Below are 22,247 nucleotides of genomic sequence, written 5' to 3' on the forward strand. Positions count from 1 at the left end.
TTGTAAATATGGGTGAGGTATTTAAAGGAATGCGTTTTGTCGTACATATACCAGAATCAAAGTCTGACTGTAGATAGAACCCAGAATAGATGATTTTGCGAGATGATTATGATACCATACTAAGTAAGGGAAAGGAACAGGAAGAGACTTATGAAAAGAGGACCCTATTATATTATATTGGATGATAGTGCGTGGTTGTTGCAATGGAAGCTATGGTTGCGATAATAATGAAAGGATAACACAAAAAAACCCAGAGGATGTGCCCTACCTAAGACGTGTGCTGGGTTAGACACCAAAGAAAAAAATCTCTTCATCGTGACAGGAATGGTGAGAGTTTTTATCAGCAAAAAAATGTCAGCTAGCTCTGTATCTGTTCCTACCTTTGAAGTGTTACATGGTTTATTGTAGAACGATTCAAAGAAACAAGAAGCCAGTCGTTTCGCCCAAACACGCGACAAAGCGCAACGGGATTGCATGCATATGTACATTGTCGTTTCACCCTCGCGGTGTTTCAGTAGCCAACCAATATCAGTAAAGTTTTTTCCCCATTCTTTAAAGCATCACTTGATTTTGTGGTGGAGTTTGCCCAACCAGTATACACCAGCGTGACTGTTTAAAAGCGCTTTAGTATGTCCCGTTGCATGATCAGTCACGCGAATGACAAATGGGGGATTATCTCCCTGTCTGTTTAGTCATGTTTGTCCCCGTCAAATATCGCTGGCGGAAAAATCGTCACCCAATTATGGTCATGAATGCTCCATGTGCCAGTTATCGGTGAGCTAGTTGAACTCAATTGAATTGCATCCTTCATTAGTCTGAGATCTTAGTGAACATAATGCTCTAAATCTTCATCGTTTTCTCTTTTAGCACCAATCTTCATCGATCACAGAGGATCAAATTGATTAATTTTCGCTTTTACGATCACTGAGTGTGTGATTTCTTGAACTCTGGCCAGTCCCAGTGACTTAACCGTGACGTGTAGTATGGAACAGAAAGGTCAACATGACGGCCAATTTTACTAAATTCAAATACACGCCGAAGCACAGACGAGACAGTCTTCCGAGTCAAATCGGCGGCACTTCGATTATATCTCTGCAAGTTATGGATCGTGTCATCACTTGGAATCAGAAAGTCAAATGAATCTTTTTGCAGATCCACTGTACTGTGCACAATTAATCTCAGATCAATTCCGCATGCCGCACACGGCGACAGGAGCCGATGGCAAATGGACTTTAAGATAATGAAATTAGCATCAATCGACCTCCTGGCTTCCTGATCTTGTGTTGGGGCCTATACACGCAACCGCATCTTCGAGAAGATATTCCAAAAGAATCGGGCCACAGACATTTGCACTTATTTAGAACTATCATTTGTTCAGCTTAACAGTGAAAAATAACCTGCCATAATTGAGGATCAATACGTCTAGTCAGATCACGATGTTCAGTTCATTCCATTGTCGAATAAAACGCAGCCTATTCGTTAACGAGACAGCCCGTGATTCATCGACTCTTCCTGAAGTTCTTTTCCGTTCTAGAAATGTAAATAAGTTGACTCGCTTGCAAAATTCTGACAACTGTATCAAACAATTCCTCTGCTGGTATTGTATCCTGACCACCAGAGAATACAGAGAGTATAACCATTCCATTAACTTAATGCCAATTTGATATTTCAGTTAATGCATCAACATGAGTTTCTCGCAAGATTGATTGCCGTCAATTCTCGCGTGGAATCATTAAATTTGTCAAGATAAGTCAAGACCTCTCGTAAATCGGACGTTAACTTACCACTCAAAGGATTCGCTAATTTATATTTTGGCTGAAACATCAAGCATTTTGCAACAACGATCATAACGACTATTATGAGACAACGGGCTAGGTCCAACTGGTTTCAGCCGCTCAAAGCGCTTCCCCCTTTCCGAGATATATATCATAGGAAACTTTTCACCAGAGATTCTATAGTTTCAGCGATCGAAGAACGTTTCGGAATAATCAAGACATATGAGATATCATGTACATTTACACGGTCGGCCGATGCAATTTAACATGATCAAGCTACGCCGGTCATATAAGGAATGCGCCTCGAGAGACTCAAAATGTAAAGCAGGTGAATGATTTTGACCGACGCTGCCACTGTGATACTGTAAGGTTTGAGGAAGAGAATAAGGCGTTCCAAAGATACGCTTCGAGATTATACGTCTTCGAGAACTCATGTCTCGTTCTATATACATTTACATGTTGGAGAAACTTTGCCATTTTTATCTTGGAGTTATCACTTTTCTGATGGCACTTATCAAACAAACCACCGAAGTGACCCTGACAGACCACTCCATCCTAGTATGCCAATGACGAGTATCCTACCGGGTCCATTCCCAGTAGCCTTGAACCAAATTGGTTCCGTGTCTGCAAATGATAACCCTTGGTACTTCACATTTATCTTACTCATTGCTTCGGAACTACACATTAGTAATTATACATATCAAGCATTGGTCGATCTCTGGAGGTGGTTCCCAATAAAGCGATTGGCGATGATAACCAGTCAACTCAACACTGTCACCAGCCCACGCTGCTGCATGTCCACAGCGATCGAGCAAATTTTGAATTTATGCTCTGCTTGGTCAGATGTGATAGCCATAGCTAGGCTTGTACTTTTTCATTTTTAATCTTTTTTGCAATGATTTATGACTAGGTTGTTTGGTTAATAGACTATCATTATATACAAGCTCAAATGGCTACCAATGTTAGAATTACGTATATGACTGCTTTCGATGCTTTATTTGCAACTATTAAACATGGCTATTTTTGACATGACATCTGTAATGAAATTTCTTGCTATCCTGTTATTTGTTGCCTGTGTTTTAGGTCCCGCCAGGGCATGGTCGAAAGAGCTGTACCAACAGAACCCTCACGAGACACGCATTTTCATCATGTTTATATCTGAAATAATGGTTGCCTCTCAGCATGTTCAAACCATGAAATTGATCCAAATGACCTTTGGGGGCATTATATATTTATTTCAAAACAACTCACAAAAGAGAAATCTGCCGGGTAATCATGTGGCGCCGTCAAGTCAACCAAAAGATGGAAAAATCGATCAGGCTTGTTTTGAAGAATGCCAATTACATCCCATCATGATTTGACCTTGCTATGGAAAACGTTGAGTTTCTCGTCGAAAGGCGCTTCCTGAAAATTCAGGTTGTATTTTTACTTTTCTTATTAGAGGTTGGTTGCTAAATTGTTACCAAAATACAATGTAGTCAGAACTTTGAACAGAAGATATTTCAAAAAGAGGGTTTATAGTAAAATTTCACTAAACCTGGGAAATAAATGTAACAAACGTTTTTAGGCATTCAACAGCTGTCGCTCCTAAAGACTCCTGAAATGCTGTTCAATCAAGGATGGTACCCCAAATGTTCCCCTGCTAAAGCACTTGCGAGAAATACAAAAATACCCTGTGATGTGCATGTTTTGCCCGATTCTATACTGATATCGGCCAAGCAACTTGACAAACGTGATGTCATATTCCCTTCAAATAAAGAGCTGTGTTCAGAAAGACCAGTACAAACTCAGCAGTTGAGACAAAAAGAATGCTGACATCCTACAAGGCTATTCTTGCAGGGTCACGCCTTCATTGGACAGCAACTGGTTTCCAATGAAATAAGATAATCATCTCTTCTTTTCCAACCAAATCTGACTTGGTGCAGCCAGGTAGACACTGATAGTACCAACCCAATGAATATTTTCCACCACTTGCACGGATTGTGTCGCCATCGCGGCACGTTTCTCGCGGACAGAACGTTTTTATTATCAAGATGTCAGAACTGAAGAGATGGCTTGTATGAAAATGCCAAAGAATAAGGAAAAGATGCGACAAAAATGCCTTCCTGATATGTAAGGACATCCGCAATAATTACGAGTTCTACTCGGCGGGGAGATTCAAGCGCAGCAAGCCGAGACAGCGATGTGAACAGAGCAAGTTATGCACATCAGCGGCGAATAGAAGTTAAGTCATTTGTGTTGGCTGCACCACGTACATGTACGATAGGGCTTACCATGGTCTAGTCATAGCTCACGGCGTTCAGCAGCTCTGAGATTAAGATATGTCATTCCAGTGCAATAAATAATTTAACTTTAAAGTGATGTATCATCGTACATTGCGTACCACATGATGAAACTGAGTGATGTACCATCTTACCATTGCGATACGATACTCTGATATGGTTAGTTCCTTCTTCTTCTTCATCAGAGTCGTGAGACTGAATGATCTCGCCTGATATTTTCATCTTATTGTGAATTGGAAATGGGCAGTGGTAACCAATTGTGTTAAAGCCAGGACATGGCTGTAACACCTTCGACTGATTAAGCGCAATCATGTTTGGCCCGGCAGTGCGTCAGAACTTCCGCCACAGTTACTCGCAAACATGAGAAAATGGACTTTTCCTACGAGGTAAACCTGGCGATAAATTGAGGGAAGTGGAAAAGTATGATGATCGGCATGTGAAGGCTTCATTAAGCAGCCACTGCTGGAAATGACTTCTATCTAGTCCTGGTATTATACCAAGAGAGAGTACAGGCGAGTTTATGCTGTGAACCACTATCAGTAGTGTGGCTTCTCGACCTTTTTATACGAGACACGAACGACTTTTTTTCGTGTGATAATGAATTTACATTGTGAGAATGCTGAATTAGCGCAAGCCTCGCGAGCTCTTAGTTGAAAAAGTTGCAAACAATTGATGCCATCTATGTTTACATATATATCTGTCGAAAAGATCGACTCTTCATATTTCCCAATTCACAACCGTCTGATTATCACCATAATCCGCCAGTGATTGCTGTCAAAAGCGTCAACCTACTGGTCACACTATATGGCACGACTCCTTGGAGAATTCGCTCGGCGCAGTAGACAACGCGTTTGGTCTCCCGTAGGCGGTTAGCATCCTCAATCTCCGTTCTTGTTAGGTAGAACAGTTGAAGTGTTCTGATAAGCAGTGGATGGGTGACCATGCTATGTCATTACGAATGGGGGACATGGTTATCCACTCTTGCTGAGGAGTGTATTTTATTTTCCTCCGACCTTACCATGTCAAGTATTCATTGGACAGGGAGGTCTGAACACCATATATACATTTCCTGTATGGTCATCTTGAGATGACGGTAAATTGCCAATAAGTTGAAATGTTGTAGAAGCAGCGGCAATGATAATAGGCAGATTTTACAACCCTGCGAAGAGCTATAAACAACGAAGTACCAAGGTAGAATAAAACATTAGCTTAGTTAACTATTTCGATAGAGACATTATTTCTCTAAATAACTCAGTCTACATATGGGATTACATTGTAATTATCCCTAGATCCACACGGGTGAGCACAATAATCATGATAACATGTGTTTCATGAAGCTTGTCAAAGTTGTCAGTGTAATGACTAATGACTATCGTCTATCAGAGTTTTTTTATTAATCTACATTGCAGATTGAAGAATGCAATGTGGTCGCTAGTGCGAAAAACATATTAGGGGAGGAGTATTAAACTCCGCCACGGGGTGCATATTGATTTACTTTGTAGTCTGAGCACGCTTCGCAGCATATGAGCCTTTTGACCTAACGATACTCAAAGAAAACTCAAAACAAATCAATAGGACGCCGAACAAACCAATGCCAATGGTCTACTTTGTTTTGTCAAGAAATACACAGATCATGCCCCACCCTCTAGTCATAGGCGCTTTGATTATTAATAGAGGTAAGTTCTGCAACCCTTCGAGGAGATACGCACAACGAAGCACTACCTTGTCTTAATGTTGTCTTCTTTATCACCATCACTTTCGAAGCCAGTAGGACAAAACAAAATTTTTCGAACTTTTTAATCACGAAATGTGGCGTCCGTTCTTTACTTATTGGTAATACAGCACGACACTTCGTCGCCGATTGTATCGCTATTGCGTTTATTTTCTAATTTCGTGCGGAAACAAGAAAATGATCACTGAACCATTTTTTTCATTAGCTGATTGGAATTTGTCTCAAATATCTTGTACGCTTGGCTATTCGCAAATCAAATAATCCGAGTGATTTTGTTTTTGCTGGATTTTTCATCTTCTGATCATTTACCCTGTTGGCAGATTTATTAGGATGTTTACTGGTGGCAACCAATATAAATCACTGTCAAAACAAGTCTCTGGTGAAGATATGTGACCAGTTTATACATAAATTACCAAAAAGACAAACAGTGCTGTTGCAGCCCCCCTTCACCCACACACATAATATTTTATCTATATCATGCTCTCTGATATTAGAAAATCGCATGAACCGGCCTACTGAAACTGAAATCCTACATTCCTTTGCCAGTCCTTTTGATAAAATGCCAAAGATATGTGTACGTTTCCCTGAGAGGGCTGTCAAAAACAAAAGCATATAAGCTTAAGACAGAAGCGACTAGACATGTAGATGGCAATTTGATCGGATAGACATAGAACACCGAGCATAGGTTAGGTTTCAGAAAACAATACAAGATTGCATAAAAGTTTAAATCTATCACATTACATCGTAATGGCTTTCCATTTTGTGGTACCATTAGACAACTCGTTGTCGAAATGTACAGAAAATCAATTTAAGAGAGTTATCTGAGTTTTGAGTTCATTAACATTCCGCTAGAAGGTAGCTACTCGACAGGTGAGAATTTGCCCCATTCTCATTATCGATGTAAAATGTTCGGTCGAGTTCGCTTCTCATTAAAACTGCACCATGATGATATTGGTGTCATTATCAGATATCTTTGATCCATAAGTGCCATTGTTGAAAGTGTCACATCTAATTGCCTTGTCAATTCTACCGGTAGCATACTGAATGAGTTCCCCTCGGCACATCAATGTCATACACAGGGAGACTCGGGCTATTCTCCCTGAAACTGAGCAGGGCGAAGGTAGGAAAATCGTACTAGTTACCAGTACCATCCTTCGCTATATCAATTACGCTGAAGACGACAGGGATATAAACGTGTCTTTTTGTAGAACATGTGAGCTATTTTCAGATCATGACAGTGCTATTACAAGTCAGACAGACAGTTGTAAGAAACCTTCAAATAGCAATCAGAGATATACGCGAAAAAAACATTTAAACCTTGCAAATGGAAATAGGCCTCGATTTCAGCTGGTTGTTGGCTCCGCCAAATTACCAGTCTTATACCAAATCCAGCTGGAAATCGTACACAAGGGACCCCAACTCTAGCTGTATGTATCGCAAACTTCATTAAAGATGCAAGGTATACTTCCAAAATGATATATGACCTACCCGGGGCGAAGTGACACTCCAAAAGGTAGACTCTAATTGGCCCTGCCAGCACCGAACCAGACTGGATCATGGAGCACACGCGTGCGATTCAAGACGGCCCTCCGGATATCGCATTTGCCTATTCTAGATGAAGTTAGGTTAGTGGGTGATGAAATCTTTATCAAATCACTCGCTCGGAGAGGAACTGACGTTGATCGTTGAACGAGTGGTGCGTAAATTGTTAATTTAGACTCCGTGTAAGGTAATTCCATTATCGTAAGTTCCGTCTCCTGTTTAAAGCCTTATTTTGACGCAGTCGGGTACTGAAACTAAAGGAGGTGTGGGAGAACTTATTACTGAATATATTTCGTCACCAAGGTAAACAAATTACCGTGAGAGAAAAAAAATGTGGAAAGGAATACAAGAGAACACAATACTACATCAAACTTATGATTTAAATTGATATTAATTCTTTACTGTTCGAAGTTAGTTGTATGTGCTGAGCCGTTCTCAAACCCAAGACACTGTCTTACAGACGATTCTGGCAAGTCCATTACTCTTAACCAAGAAAGTTTTGCCTTGGTAAACAGAACGTCATGTTACTTGGATAGTGTTCATGTATTGAGTCAAATTGGGATCGTCTTCACTACACGTATAGCTAGAGAAAATATGTCATTCCTCGAATCAAGAAGATAAAATCTCATTATGGTAATAGAGCGCCTTCCACAAAGGAAAGCTATCCTCCAAGGGGTGATACCTGGTAAGAAGCCTTCAAATCAGTCCAGTTCAGTCATGTGAGAGGATAACAGAGAGTCTAGGACGTTACCTTCAAGCTTTAAGATAACTGGAACACCTTTCTGGTTAGGAACCACACAGTATTAAGGTGATAATTTCTGTTTGTTGTTTTTGTTTCTTCGAAGTTTTAATGGAGTATTGATTTCTTCAAAACATAAGGATGAGACGATAAGAACGTTTTCATACAAATGGAAAACCGCGTTACTGTAAACAACATTGTCTGAGATTTCCGTACGAGCTCGATATCCTTCCAGCAAACGTTCGATGCCTTGTTTGTTGTTAGTAAAACAATTCCACCGTCTTGATCGGGAGAAATTGACTGCTTCCTGTTTGCTGTTATCGTCAATTAGATTTCGTGATGTGTTCAACAATACACAGGTTGTACATGTTTGCATAAAAAGCGACTTCGGAACCACCGTTTAAAGTGATAGCATCCCCGGGCTTGTTCACCACAGCCTTCTGAGGATTGTGAATTTGTTCTTATAGGTCTGTCTCATTATAGAACGTTAGGGACGGACGGGAACCAAAATCAACGTCCATGGACGCGTAGTAGGATTAATCTAATAGGCCTTCACATGTCACGTGGAGCACGTTTGCGTTCCAAGTTCTGAATGGAGGCCGGCCATGTAACAATGATCTTTGCACTGGATAATTGCATTCAATGGCAATAGACCGCCCATATGGGAAGGTTCATGTAATTTTCCTTTATCATGCATCTAGCTTTATCCCTGTGGTGACATGATTAGACACGCATTGAAAATGGTCAATAAAATATCATTCCTTTGTCCGAAATTGAATTGATTATTGATAACATTTAATTGCCATGGTTTGTGTTGGCCAGCAGTCGCTTGGCCTCACGCTACTTTCATCATGGAGAGAATTAGGATGATTTTGTTCGCTGCTCCGCCGCCCATACCACCGCCCATACCACCGCCCATACCACCGCCCATACCACCGCCACCAGTTTTGCTTACACCAGCATTTCATAATTTAGAAGTGCGTCCGCCTCCGTTGCCTCAAAGACTTGATGAAGTTCTCACCAATCAACCAAATGGTCCATACGCTGGTAACGACGTCTTTACCAGATTTATAAACCACCAGATGGACTTTTGGTGTCTATCAGGTGAGACAGTGGCCTCTTTCCAGCACCTCGTAGAGGACATTACTCCCCTTCTGGAAAACAGGCCAGGACGGTACCGAGATCATTTGCTGTCGGTGGAGAACCGTTCACTACTTTTTTTCTATTGGATCAAGAAATATCCGGACATTGCTGCGATGAGTGCAATGTTTGATATCAGCAAGCAATCTGTTTGCAGGGAACTTTATTTTATGACAGATGTTTTGTGGACTTATTTTCAAGACGGTATAACATGGCCGACCGATGAAGAGTGGGAACAACTGCGGGGCAACTGGGATACTCTTCCAGATGCTGTTGGGGCGATAGATGGAACGGTACACGCAATCGAGATCCCAGAGACTGAGGATCCCCACCTGTTCTACAGTGGCCTTGTCCACAAATATTGTATCAGCACTCAGGTCATTATCGACAATTGTGGAATGAGTTGTGCTCCCCTTGAATAATCGGTATATGGAAGTGGCCCCTTTGTTACTGTGCTACTGTTGTGTGGGGTGCGGGTGCATTTGTGGAGGGGGGGGGGGGGGGGGGGGGGTATACGATACATGTACTAACTCAGCAATTTCTCTTGCAATAACTTCTCTTATCCTTCGTCGGAGTTGTTTTGCGGTTCGCCTAGCGTATAATGCCCTTGTGCGTTCCGGCAAACGGTTGACATTTTGCCGGATGTGGCCTAGAATGCGAACATAATTATTTCTATGTCGCTGGTACCCTTCCCGGAGAAGGGCCATCTCCTCCATGCGAACAAGCACTCTATCACACATGACTGTTCGTTCACTTCGACAACACTGTACTAAAAATCGCGCTAAAACTAGACCCATATCATAGTCATAACTTGTTACTGTTACTCAGCCACTGTCCAACAATGGACCGGTTTCTTTTGCATAGTAACTGCTTAGATAATAAAAAGGCACTCAATTTGGTTAATACGAGCCAACCAGGCTTTTATCAATAATTTATCGCTTGTCTATAACAAGGCCTATTCGGTAACATCGGTAACATCGATTTCCCTTCATTGACAGTTAACCAACGCTGGTTGTCAAAAAGCTATTGTATGTATAGGTGGGCGTTCCTAGTGTGCTTTGGTGACCACCAATCAGAAGAAGGACCTTACATATGTATTCATCACAGCAGCGCAGCCCTGGTGGTAATGCTCGTGTAACCAATAGCATCAAAGTTAACAAGCATGGTACGTTGAATTAGGTACTTCTTAGGTTCCCGTCTGTCCCTAACGTTCTATCATGAGACAGACCTATTAGGTCTGTCTCATAACAGAACGTTGGGGACGGACGGGAACCAAAATCAACGTCCATGGACGCGTAGTAGGATTGATCTAATAGGCCTTCACATGTCACGTGGAGTACGTTTGCGTTCCAAGTTCTGAATGGAGGCCGGCTATGTAACATTACTGGATAATTGCATTTAATGGCAATAGACCGCCCATATGGGAAGGTTCATGTAATTTTCCTTTATTATGCGTCTAGCCTTATCCCTGTGGTGACATGATTAGACACGCATTGAAAATGGTCAATAAAATATCATTCCTTTGTCCGAAATTGAATTGATTATTGATAACATTTAATTGCCATGGTTTGTGTTGGCCAGCAGTCGCTTGGCCTCACGCTACTTTCACCATGGAGAGAATTAGGATGTTTTTGTTCGCTGCTCCGCCGCCCATACCACCGCCACCAGTTTTGCTTACACCAGCATTTCATAATTTAGAAGTGCGTCCGCCTCCGTTGCCTCCAAGACTTGATGAAGTTCTCACCAATCAACCAAATGGTCCATACGGTGGTAACGACGGTTTACCAGGATTAGAAACCACCAGATGGACTTTTGGTATCTATCAGGTGAGACAGTGGCCTCTTTCCAGCACCTCGTAGAGGACATTACGCCCCTTCTGAAAAACAGGCCAGGACGGTACCGAGATCATTTGCTGTCGGTGGAGAACCGTTTACTACTTTTTTTCTATTGGATCAAGAAATATCCGGACATTGTTGCGATGAGTGCAATGTTTGATATCAGCAAGCAATCTGTTTGCAGGGAACTTTATTTTATGACAGATGTTTTGTGGACTTATTTTCAAGACGGTATAACATGGCCGACCGATGAAGAGTGGGAACAACTGCGGGGCAACTGGGATACTATTCCAGATGCTGTTGGGGCGATAGATGGAACGGTACACGCAATCGAGATCCCAGAGACTGAGGATCCCCCGCACCTGTTCTACAGTGGCCATGTCCACAAATATTGTATCAGCACTCAGGTCATTATCGACAATCGTGGAATGAGTTGTGCTCCCCTTGAATAATCGGTATATGGAAGTGGCCCCTTTGTTACTGTGCTACTGTTGTGTGGGGTGCGGGTGCGTTTGTGGAGGGAGTTATACGATACATGTACTAACTCAGCAATTTCTCTTGCAATAACTTCTCTTATCCTTCGTCTGAGTTGTTTTGCGGTTCGCCTAGCGGATAATGCCCTTGTGCGTTCCGGCAAACGGTTGACATTTTGCCGGATGTGGCCTAGAATGCGAACATAATTATTTCTATGTCGCTGGTACCCTTCCCGGAGAAGGGCCATCTCCTCCATGCCAACAAGCACTCTATCACACATGACTGTTCGTTCACTTCGACAGCACTGTACTAAAAACCGCGCTAAAACTAGACCCATATCATAGTCATAACTTGTTACTGTTACTCAGCCACAGTCCAACAATGGACCGGTTTCTTTTGCATAGTAACTGCTTAGATAATAAAAAGACACTCAATTTGGTTAATACGAGCCAAGCAGGCTTTTATCAATAATTGACCGCTTGTCTATAACAAAGCCTATTCGGTAACATCGGTAACATCGATTTCCCTTCATTGACAGTTAACCAACGCACGTTGTCAAAAAGCTATTGTATGTATAGGTGGGCGTTCCTAATGTGCTTTGGTGACCACCAATCAGAAGAACGACCTTACGTATGTATTCATCACAGCAGCGCAGCCCTGGTGGTAATGCTCGTGTAACCAATAGCATCAAAGTTAACAAGCATGGTACGTTGAATTAGGTACTTCTTAGGTTCCCGTCTGTCCCTAACGTTCTATCATGAGACAGACCTTATAAGACATATTTCGGGAGATTGTATTGGTGGCAGGGGGGACTGAGGACGAGTCAGGATGAGGAGGTTTTCATAAACTTTAAGGCCTCCATACACTGCATGACAAAAGTCATTTTGTGGCTTGTTTCCAAAAAAATGTTGCAATGTGTATACGATTGGAACTTTTGTTACGAAGTATCCATATGTCTAACCTTGTTGAAAGTTGTATAACGTTAACCACAAAAGTATTCGTCCTCGACATTTGTTTTCTTTCGACAAGTATCGACTTTTGCAAGACCATTTCACAACAGGAACAGCTGGTGCAACTTATCACTGAAGGAATCGCCAACACCTTCACCGTCAGCAAAGTGTATTATTGCGAAAAGATACCAATCTAGTTTGGCTTCAGGTTAGAATGCATAATGTGATACGAGTGTTTGACCTGAGTGGGCGACGACTCCTTGCCAACGTTCGAGTGTTTGTGCTTCGAATTTAGGAGTGCTTGGTAAATTTTATAGGCAATAACCAACAGTCACGATGCTTTTCAGGCGGAATGGTGCGAGATTAGAAGAGCTGATGGTATCGATCATGATGCATTCTAGTATGTTACCCTAGATGTCGCGGGTTCGATTACTTACTGGATCGATTCCTCGTGTGATACAGAGAGGGTGACATATTACATTTTCAAACAGCGCAAGTTCTCTCCGGGGTTTCGATTGTGGTCCCATTATACAGGACTTGTTCAGTGTCAGCTCAACCTCAAGCTAATGATCAACTTATTATAATCATATCTATTATAGCATGACATATTAATCAAATCAGAGTCTGAACTAATAAAGTCCTAGTTGGTGCTCATCAGCTCATCAGCTCATCAGCTCCCTTCAATCTTTGGAAAACTGCCATTCAAGACGTTACTTAATCAGTTCATTGGACATCCGAATAGTCAATTGATGGATATTCATCTCGCCAGAAATATCTAAATAGAAAGTGTCGTCGACACATCCAATCTTACGTACAGCGCAGGAGTTCCCAAAGACGTCCCAGTCCAATTTTCAAAGGATTTATTTGGCCTATTTATAGTTACACCACTGCTGAATACACTTTTTTGCATATCGATTTCAAATCTGAACTGATTTCTCTCATCTCACCGAGCAATTTGGAAACACTTAACGATGGTCTGTAGCATTTTGTGATTATTCGAGTTCGACACGTAGTTTAAAACCCTGATATCACGAGCTGCGTGATACATATGCAGCAACAGCGATGGTATTACAAATCATTAAAACTACCAAAGAGCTACCATGACAGCAGACTATCTAATTTCCTTTTTCTCTGATATTGTTCTCTGATCATTTCTCTGATGGATAAGTCGAGCAACTGGTAGAAAACATTGCTAAAGATGCTGATGGAACATTTTGTCCGGTAAGACAAGGACAATGGAAACCATATCGAAGACGGTACTTAATAAAGTAGATTCGAAAACAATTTGTAAGACAGACTGTTAAATAATCGATTTCAACACTTTTTGATATTTCTTTATACTTGTATATCGTATATTAGTATATCGGCTTGTCTTTACGCTAGCAGAAGGATATTATTTCAAACAAGCGACTCTGAGGTTTTTGAATAACGAAGCAGGCTTTTTATAGTACGTGACAAATTGACAATTATAGCGTTCGAATAACAGTGGTGGTTTCATAATCGTAGTGGGCTGGCCGGGAACTCATTACCACCAGTCTGAATCACAGCAGTTATGTTCCCACACGCAGATTGAGTTCGAATTAGCAAGTTTGTAAGAAATAAGGCAAATTACTAAGATCAGTTATAAGCAAACTGTCCCCAATAGCCGCCTATGTTGTAAAGAACGCAATCGATAAGGACGAGATTTTGTCTCAACTTGGCTATATCTTGCTTTCCTGTCAAGCAGAACTAAATTACTCTTGACACATCTTGATATGCATGGACAAGGTTATAGTGCCGAAGGACGCTGTATATTTTATTCTGGGAACCTATCGCATAAGAACCAAAAAATGTCTGGCTTGTTTGTGGACGACGAAGGACGATTTACGGCACTGTCATGTGGATATGGCGATAAACGACCAGCGGCCATTGATTACTGTCGATGTTGATATTAATGTGAACTTAGTCTCCGCATTCTGGTTGTGACTCTGTCCTGAGAGCAATTTAGAACAAATGCAAACTTGGTTGTCTAGACCATACTTCCCCTCGAGCATCTCTATGTGAGACATCCGAGCTTGACCGGTGTCATCCCTCTCACGCAATGATTAACCACACGAGATAACTTGAGAAGTAAATAACAATGATGGAAGTGATTGGTTTACGGTGACCGACTACGTTACGATGGCTGGTCAATGCTGATCACCATGATAAGGACAGTTTTGGCACGCTTGATGAGCTTCTAATGGCCTACAAGTTATCATCGAAATCTTATAGTTCAGGCTTATGCGTTTCAAATTTTCAAATCTACACATTTTGAAGATTGAAGAGGTAAGTTTATAAGATTTGGAGGGAAGGGCATGTTGGAATTGCTATGCGATAGTTAACGAGATTTAAAGGGGACGGCACGTTACAGTATTGCTATACATCTATTTAGTATAGATGTATACATGCACAAGTACATCATATTAGAAACAGACAGAAGTATGCAATCATGGTGAAAGCTGCATCGAGTCATTGTGTTCCAGTTTACATCACCCTGGTGTCTCTATTTTCAAAAGTTTATCCGCTGATCTAAGGAGACGAGTCGGAAAGGAATTCGTTTTACACGAGAACCGAATCGTGACGGACATTACGGATAAAGTATCATCACTTGGACTTAACGAGCCTTCCCCATTCGGCCAACCGCCCTTTAATACGTAATCATCGCAACTTCTTTGTTATCATGTCACAATGTAGTTTGCACCGTGATTGCTGCGACGCGAAGGTGATCATGAAATTGCTTGAACGCATTTCAGTTGATTGGTGAAGCTGGTAATCAGGTTTCTAGTTCAGTGCTCCCAAGTTCCTTCGTGATAACTAATCATTCAATAATAGGATCAGAGTCACCCACACGCAGTGGGGACATTTTGTAACCCAGGACAGGAGGAAATGGAGAAATCGTAGAGAACATTTAAGCGGGGTTTAAGAAAGTAAGTACAAGAAAGACAATCTGAAAGTAAAGAAATGTTGTCCACTTGACACCGCCTTTGCCTCAGCAGTAGTTCAAAAACAGATCAAGAGATTGAAACCTAACAGATGGTTAGATAAGAAGTGTCCAATAAATAAGTATTCTGTTGTATGACGTTAAGACAGGCGCCATTTTTACGGCTGTCTGTGATGCATTATTCTGTTTGACTGGCATATTTTTACGTCTGACGACTGTTGGGCTGTACGAATTTTGATGGCTACATCATTACCATCGAAAATAAATGACAAAGGTCAGTGTTCCAATCTGGATTACAAACACATGAAACTTGACACATGAACGATACACAGCCAAGTTGAAGTTACCTGTGAAATCCTTTCTGATGCGACCGAGTGATGGGCTTGATCTTGAACTCTCAGAAAGGATTTTCCGGTATATATATGGCTGAATCACCTGATAGGTGCCTGAATTTATTAGGAGTGTAAGATTCACGAAACGTCATGTAACTGAGATCAGGTTCATCATCGCTTTTCATGAATTGTCTACATACCTATCATACGAGTGATATTTTGCTCTGATAATTCTGTCTAGACAATGAAGTATAACACAATTGAACACGCGCCCTTCGCTTTGTCTCAAAATTAAGCAAATTAAACGATAAGAGTGTCTCGGAGCGCCTGCAGCTGTTTGGTTTCTGTCACTCTGAACAAGACATTTGCAAAGCTTCGAACTTTTGCTCCCTGAGGCGAAATCGATAAATTCAACGACGATACATCTCTATCGACCGCGCCTACATCCTCAATAACAGTTTTGGGGATAATCAAAACTGGACTGTAAACCTCGGCAGTTCACGGGATTGATTAGAAGAGCGTACATCAAACACTGTCAATGAATTTGGAGAGCACCCGTCCAAGAAAATTGAGAAGCATCCTGGTCTGGCGAATGCCCGTAAAAGGTTTCCCGACAAGTGATTTGGTAATTGAAGCTATGTTGACTCGGGGTACTTTGCGCTCATCTTCAAACTTAGGACAATCGACAAGATAATGGGTACTGGTTTCGTTTACGTTGTGGTAACTACCAGTATGACATGTACGGGGGAATCGATTACGTGATCGCGCATGGGGAAAGAAAATTGTTTAATGAAAGACTATACCCATTGTGTAGTCATTGTATTGTGGTTCTAAAAGCAGTAATTTTCCACGTAACAGTCTGACCAGTTGCAAAATGACATTCGGGCACATATTGTTTATACAGCAAGAAGTGATGTAAAGAATCTGATTTCCTCAAAGGGTCACCTAATGAATAGATTGATAGCATAATATTTATAGTGTATTTCTCTGCGTGAGAAAACATTTTGTTTTGACCAAAGTATATATGTTTGGCCCTCTTATATAACTTTAATGCCACTGCTATTCAGAAAGGCGTTGCATATACATGTAGGTGAAGATGCACAGTACGTTACACAAGTGCAAGTCAAACACAGCATTTTGACATCAGGTAATACACAATCGGCCGACGTGGGAAATTGATATGAAGCCTAGCAACTTCTATGAGAGCAAAAGTTGACTAAAGGTGATAGACGGGACCAAAATTTTGATGGTACATGGGGTTAACAATGAAATTTGTCCTCCTTGAATAGAAATAATCAATTTTAGGGATTTTCAGTTAATAGCTGAAAAACAAGATCTCCACAGCATCGTTCTTTGCCATATCTTGGCATGTTCTGTGAAACGAAAGAATCCCGTTGGGCACAGCTAGGGATTTGATGACAATGTTCATCACTATATCCATTCTTTGACATGCTTGATCTACGAGTCTCGAGAATAAGATGTGATTATCAGGTTGTCGGGGGAGATAAACAATTTTGATAATTATGAGCACTAAAACAAGACGTACAGCAGAACTCCAAGCAATCTGGCGGAATATTTCAAGTAATGAAATTCTGCCTTGCCTTTATTTTCATGTTTATTACATGTTATGATCAGCTATAAGTTTGAGTTGGTCGCATGCAGCGTATACTAAACTTTGGATTCGAACCAATACTCAATCATTATATAAATGAGGTAGCATACGCTTAGAAGTGAAAAGAGTTAGTACTCTCATTCATTATTCATGGACTACCTCGTGGCTTCCAGACCAGGCATAGTCTTTACTCGAAATCAACAACAATTCTTCCAATATATAGATGGTGATTCTCCAGAGAGTTCAAAATCATGCCACACAATTCTAACCATAAATTCATAAGAATTATTCATGCTGGTAGCCATCTTCAATTACCTTAAACGTCAGCTGTAAACCCCGCGGTCAATGTTTTGCATTATAAAGTGAAATGCTTTCCTAATGGATTTCGTTTCGAAGAAAAACGCAACTGTTGCCGTGATTGCAATCTGCAACTGGTGTCACCATTAAAAACAAAATTTAGCTCAGGCTATATAGACAACGAGTGATGTTACATCGGAATCCTGTTCTGCCATTCAAATATTGCCGATGGTCATACAGCGTCACAACGGAAACTCTCACATCGCCCATGCACGCTATAGGTAAACTATGAAGAATTAATTGTTCCAAATACATACCGCCCACACCATGATGGTTGATGGTGTAAGCCTTCGTCTTTCATTTCAACCTCACACTGGTTTAGAAAGTATCGGTGTTTTCCTCATTTTGTTTAGCTATCATTATCACCATTATGTATCGCAGCCGCGTGGCCATTGGGGCCAACCAGCAGCAAGCGGTTCTGTCCCCAACAGGCTGGGTTAGGCCGCCGGTCTTCGCCACTATTTTTGTCGTCCGATCAGATCAAAACTGCAACATTTAGGATGATATTTTCTTCGTTCTTTGTATGATATATCGGCCTACCTCTATTTTCTCTTATCACGCTGGCTGGCCAGCTCTCAGACCTCAATCCAGGTATAAAACCTTAAAACGATTGTTCATTTCGTCCGTCTGACAAAAAACATTCACCATAACACCATTAATTAGATATCTGTACATCAACCATAATATTCTGAACACGATCTCCGTGGCACATGTATTTCGATAAATTGCCTATTATCATGAATATTTTCTTTGACCTCATCTTGATCTAATTACAAAAGGAGATTTGTTCTGTTCAGTGAGGTGAAAGTGTTCCCCAACAATAACACTGTGCGATCAATATTTAATACTCTGTTATTGCTGTTGTCTCAGTCCAACACATCGATCACGGAAAAACAGAATATTCGCGATCGGACAAAGGATGAAACTCTAGTTCCCTGATTTATGGCGCTGGTCATGGGGCATTGCGACAACTCGATAAAACGTTATCTTCGTTTATTTAACATGGAGCCTCCAAAGCCTCCAAATCTATGGCCAAAGAGAAAAACTAACTATCACCATCACGGGTCCTTTTTTGCAAACACAATTTTTATATTATTGATGAAAGTAGCAGCGCTTTTCACGGACCATGTCTGTAACGTGTCTGTTCGAAAGCGCACAACAACTGTCGCCATTAAAGATCTCCACTGAGTACCATCACTACATCAGGGAAACAGTTGATGGATAGTTATCATGGTTTTGCCTGAACCAAAATAGTTTTACATGAAATACTCGGTCAAACCACAATTGTCTTGATAATTATATCTACTGACATTGAAAATTTGAAACTCCTCATGTGACCATTATATGAACCAAGGCTGCAGCGACTGATCAAAACCATCCATCATCTGCACACTATTAATCCCAACCTAAGAAGGTGGCTTGGGTTCATGCAATTAACTTATATTTCCGACAGATCTAGTCCGCCGAAGTGTTGACGCGTCCGATTGCTTTTCATCTTATTTTATTATTGATTAGCTCGGCGAAAAAAGGTGACACATTGGCTCAATACATTTCTTTCTAAAATTTCCAAGGTTTGTTAGATTCTCTAAACCATAAAGCTTTTTCATTTTACCGAAAAAGGGGTGCATATATTTGTGTTGGCAAAAAAACATTATTTTAAGGTTTTTCAAAACCCAAAAGAACCTCTATTTCTAAGAGTACGATGCAGAGATCTTGGCAGCCATGCCTGCGCGAAGATATATCGGTCAAGTATCTGCCTCAGTTAATGACTCCAAACACTTAACGCACCCGTTAAGAAGCCGGGCAATGAGTTTCTATCCACGCCGAATTTGTGATAAATAGCTCCCATTTGATATATGCAAGTTCTAGTTCAGAATTTGACGCGCTGACGAAATGAGGCATATTATACCTTTTACATATTTGTACATGAACGTTGTATATGAGAATGATAGAGTTTTAAGCAAAAAATACCAAAACAACGGTCCAGCCTTCAGGCTCGTGAGTGAAAATTTATTATATCAAATTGGGGAAATCTTTGCAATGGTTACCATTTTGTGCTTTTTCGGGGAAGACGTGTATTCATAACTTAACTTGCATTCTACATATACAGAAATTTGACTAGATCACTGTTCCAAAAAACTCAACACTCAGTTATTATTCTGATACAGGAAATAACTTACCATAATCATTCGGATAGTTGTGAAACGCGCCAACCAAGTCCAGCAGCATGTATCCGATCGGTACAAAAACATATAAAATCCGCGTCCATTTAATTCCCATTATAATCACATTCATTTTCCTGGCAACCCAAAGCTTTGCCGAACTAGCCTGTACCCGCTGCTAGCTGTACTCCCATCCTGAAGAATTGTCAACTCCGCTTGTTTCACGCCGACACGACGTTTTCATCGGTCTACATTGCTGCGTTGCTGACTGAATACGCACACCCACAGCATAAACCAGCAGGGAAGAATTGGGTATCCTTTAGCAAACTCGCAAGTGCCAATGTTTCACAATTAAACTCACGGATAATATCTGATGGGCACCAGTTGATGGAACTTGAAGAGCTCCGCCGACGGTTTCGCTATAGACGTATGCTAATTAAGTGCTTTAACGTACAGCAGTAGTGCCATCTCTGGCGCTATCAATCTCCGTCGGCAACAAATATTGCTTTTCGAAAGGCTCGGATCTGCTGCAGCACTATTGGGATTCACCAAAAAAAATACAAATTAGAAATTTTTTGAGCACGAGTATGTGTGATCCCCATGCCACCGGAGAGTCTTCAAATTATGACTGGCTCTGTTGGCTAGACAAGTTAAAGTACATTTACACCGCTTGGAGTCTGATTTCACAGTGAGCTGCCACAAGGGGCCGTATTTCAACATTATGACAAGGTTTTTATAAATTTTGTTCAAGACAGGCTCTGAGGATGATGAAAATGATGATTCTCAACCAATCATCCACATAAACTGTGTCCTGCGATTAGTAGATCAGCGTAGGTTCAATTGTTTTTTGCAAAGAATAATCTTCAATGACAATATGGTTACGTCTTGTTTATCTGGCGAATCCACACAAAAACGAAATGTCGACTTTTTTCACATTTCGATCAATCTGATTTTGATCAATCAGCAAAGCATTCAAATATATACCTATATCCTCTACTACCATCTCAAGTTCCAGTTTTGTGTGGCCTTTCAGATCATACCCCTCACCATAGCATAAGTTTTCTTTGTTTCGAATGAAACATCCCCATGGCTTGTTGTTGCAATCGACGCGTTATAGCATTTGTATTGGTCCTCCTTCGGGCAACATGCCATTTATCTGTTTCACCTTCGTTGCACCTTGGCGCTGCCCACAAGGTGTCCTTTGATTACCAACCAAGTTCCCCGGGGTCATAGGCAATAAATGACGATACAACACCCACGAAGATCTATTTGATCATACGAGGAAAACGATCCGAGGATTCGGGGCGAGGAATCATCTTAAATATTGCAGGAGGATTGTAACCCAAGGATTTTAAAGCCAGCAAGTGTTTTAGTAGTAAGATGCAAGTGGCGTTGTCAGTTGTAATTGGTTGTTTATGGTCACACTTTTCCTGTATCTATTGCATGCTCCTATTGCTGCCCGACTTCGCAAATAGCCTCAAGCAGGAATAGTTTGATCCGCTGAAATAACTTGATCGACAAACATTCATCTCACGATTGGAGTAAGTCAAAGAAGTTGAGTTCGTTATGTTCTCATTACCATAGATCTGTCCCAAGTGAACTATTGTCTCCCATAGCAGCTCTATGACGAAGGATTATCTCTCTCTGCACAATTACAAGACAATCACTGCGTACGTCAGTATCAGTCAGTCGGCTGACTCAACATCAATCAGAGACCAAGCTCGTCGAGGTGGTTGAGGAATATTGGCTTACGGTAAGGACAATCCGGTGGCATCTCATGGAAAGGAAGCTTACCCTCAGACACGTCCGATGCGTAGTTCATTTGAACTTATTAAGTCTACATGGCAACTATGAATGCTCTTAATGCCTGCACTAAATTTTCTTTGGTAACAATATGGAGATATGGCTGGATGACATAAGACAAGTTTGTGCAAAACGCTTCTCGAAACCATTAACAAAGCAGTTGCCCAGTAGACATTTTGATGCTAATCGTACCCAATCGGTACCCAAGCGATGACCATACTAGCGCGTGGAATAGACTTAACAATGGCCCAACCTATTCTTTTCTTAAATGACTTTTAGAGGGTTTGATGCACTCCTTACACCCCTTAAATGTTGCAGTCATAAAAGATTGGGCGGGCCTATTGTTATCAAAAGTCTATTCCACACGCTTGTATGGTCAATCCATTCATCACTGTGATCACATTTCGTTATAAAACAGCTTTTGATGACTTCGTCAAATACTAGCATTGTATAAATACGTCTATATTTTCTTGGTAAATGGTATGAATATAGGACGAATGTACACTATACACAACAAATATATTTGTTCTATACACGTACTGTAAAGAAG

The 22,247-nt window shown here is 41.0% G+C and overlaps 1 protein-coding gene across 1 annotated transcript in view; it reads right to left on the reverse strand.

Annotated features, from left to right (window-relative positions):
- The window catches only part of LOC135483830 (neuronal acetylcholine receptor subunit alpha-10-like), a 32,623-nt gene extending 12,330 nt beyond the window's left edge, over positions 1–20,293 (reverse strand). The window contains exon 1 of the mRNA XM_064764878.1: positions 19,913–20,293. Coding sequence (XP_064620948.1) covers positions 19,913–20,027 — 115 coding nt within the window. The 5' untranslated portion in view covers positions 20,028–20,293. The remainder of the gene's footprint in view (positions 1–19,912) is intronic.
- Between the last annotated feature and the right edge of the window lie 1,954 nt (positions 20,294–22,247).

Source organism: Lineus longissimus, chromosome 2, assembly GCF_910592395.1.
Source record: "Lineus longissimus chromosome 2, tnLinLong1.2, whole genome shotgun sequence".
Classification (NCBI taxonomy): Eukaryota; Metazoa; Nemertea; class Pilidiophora; order Heteronemertea; family Lineidae; genus Lineus; species Lineus longissimus.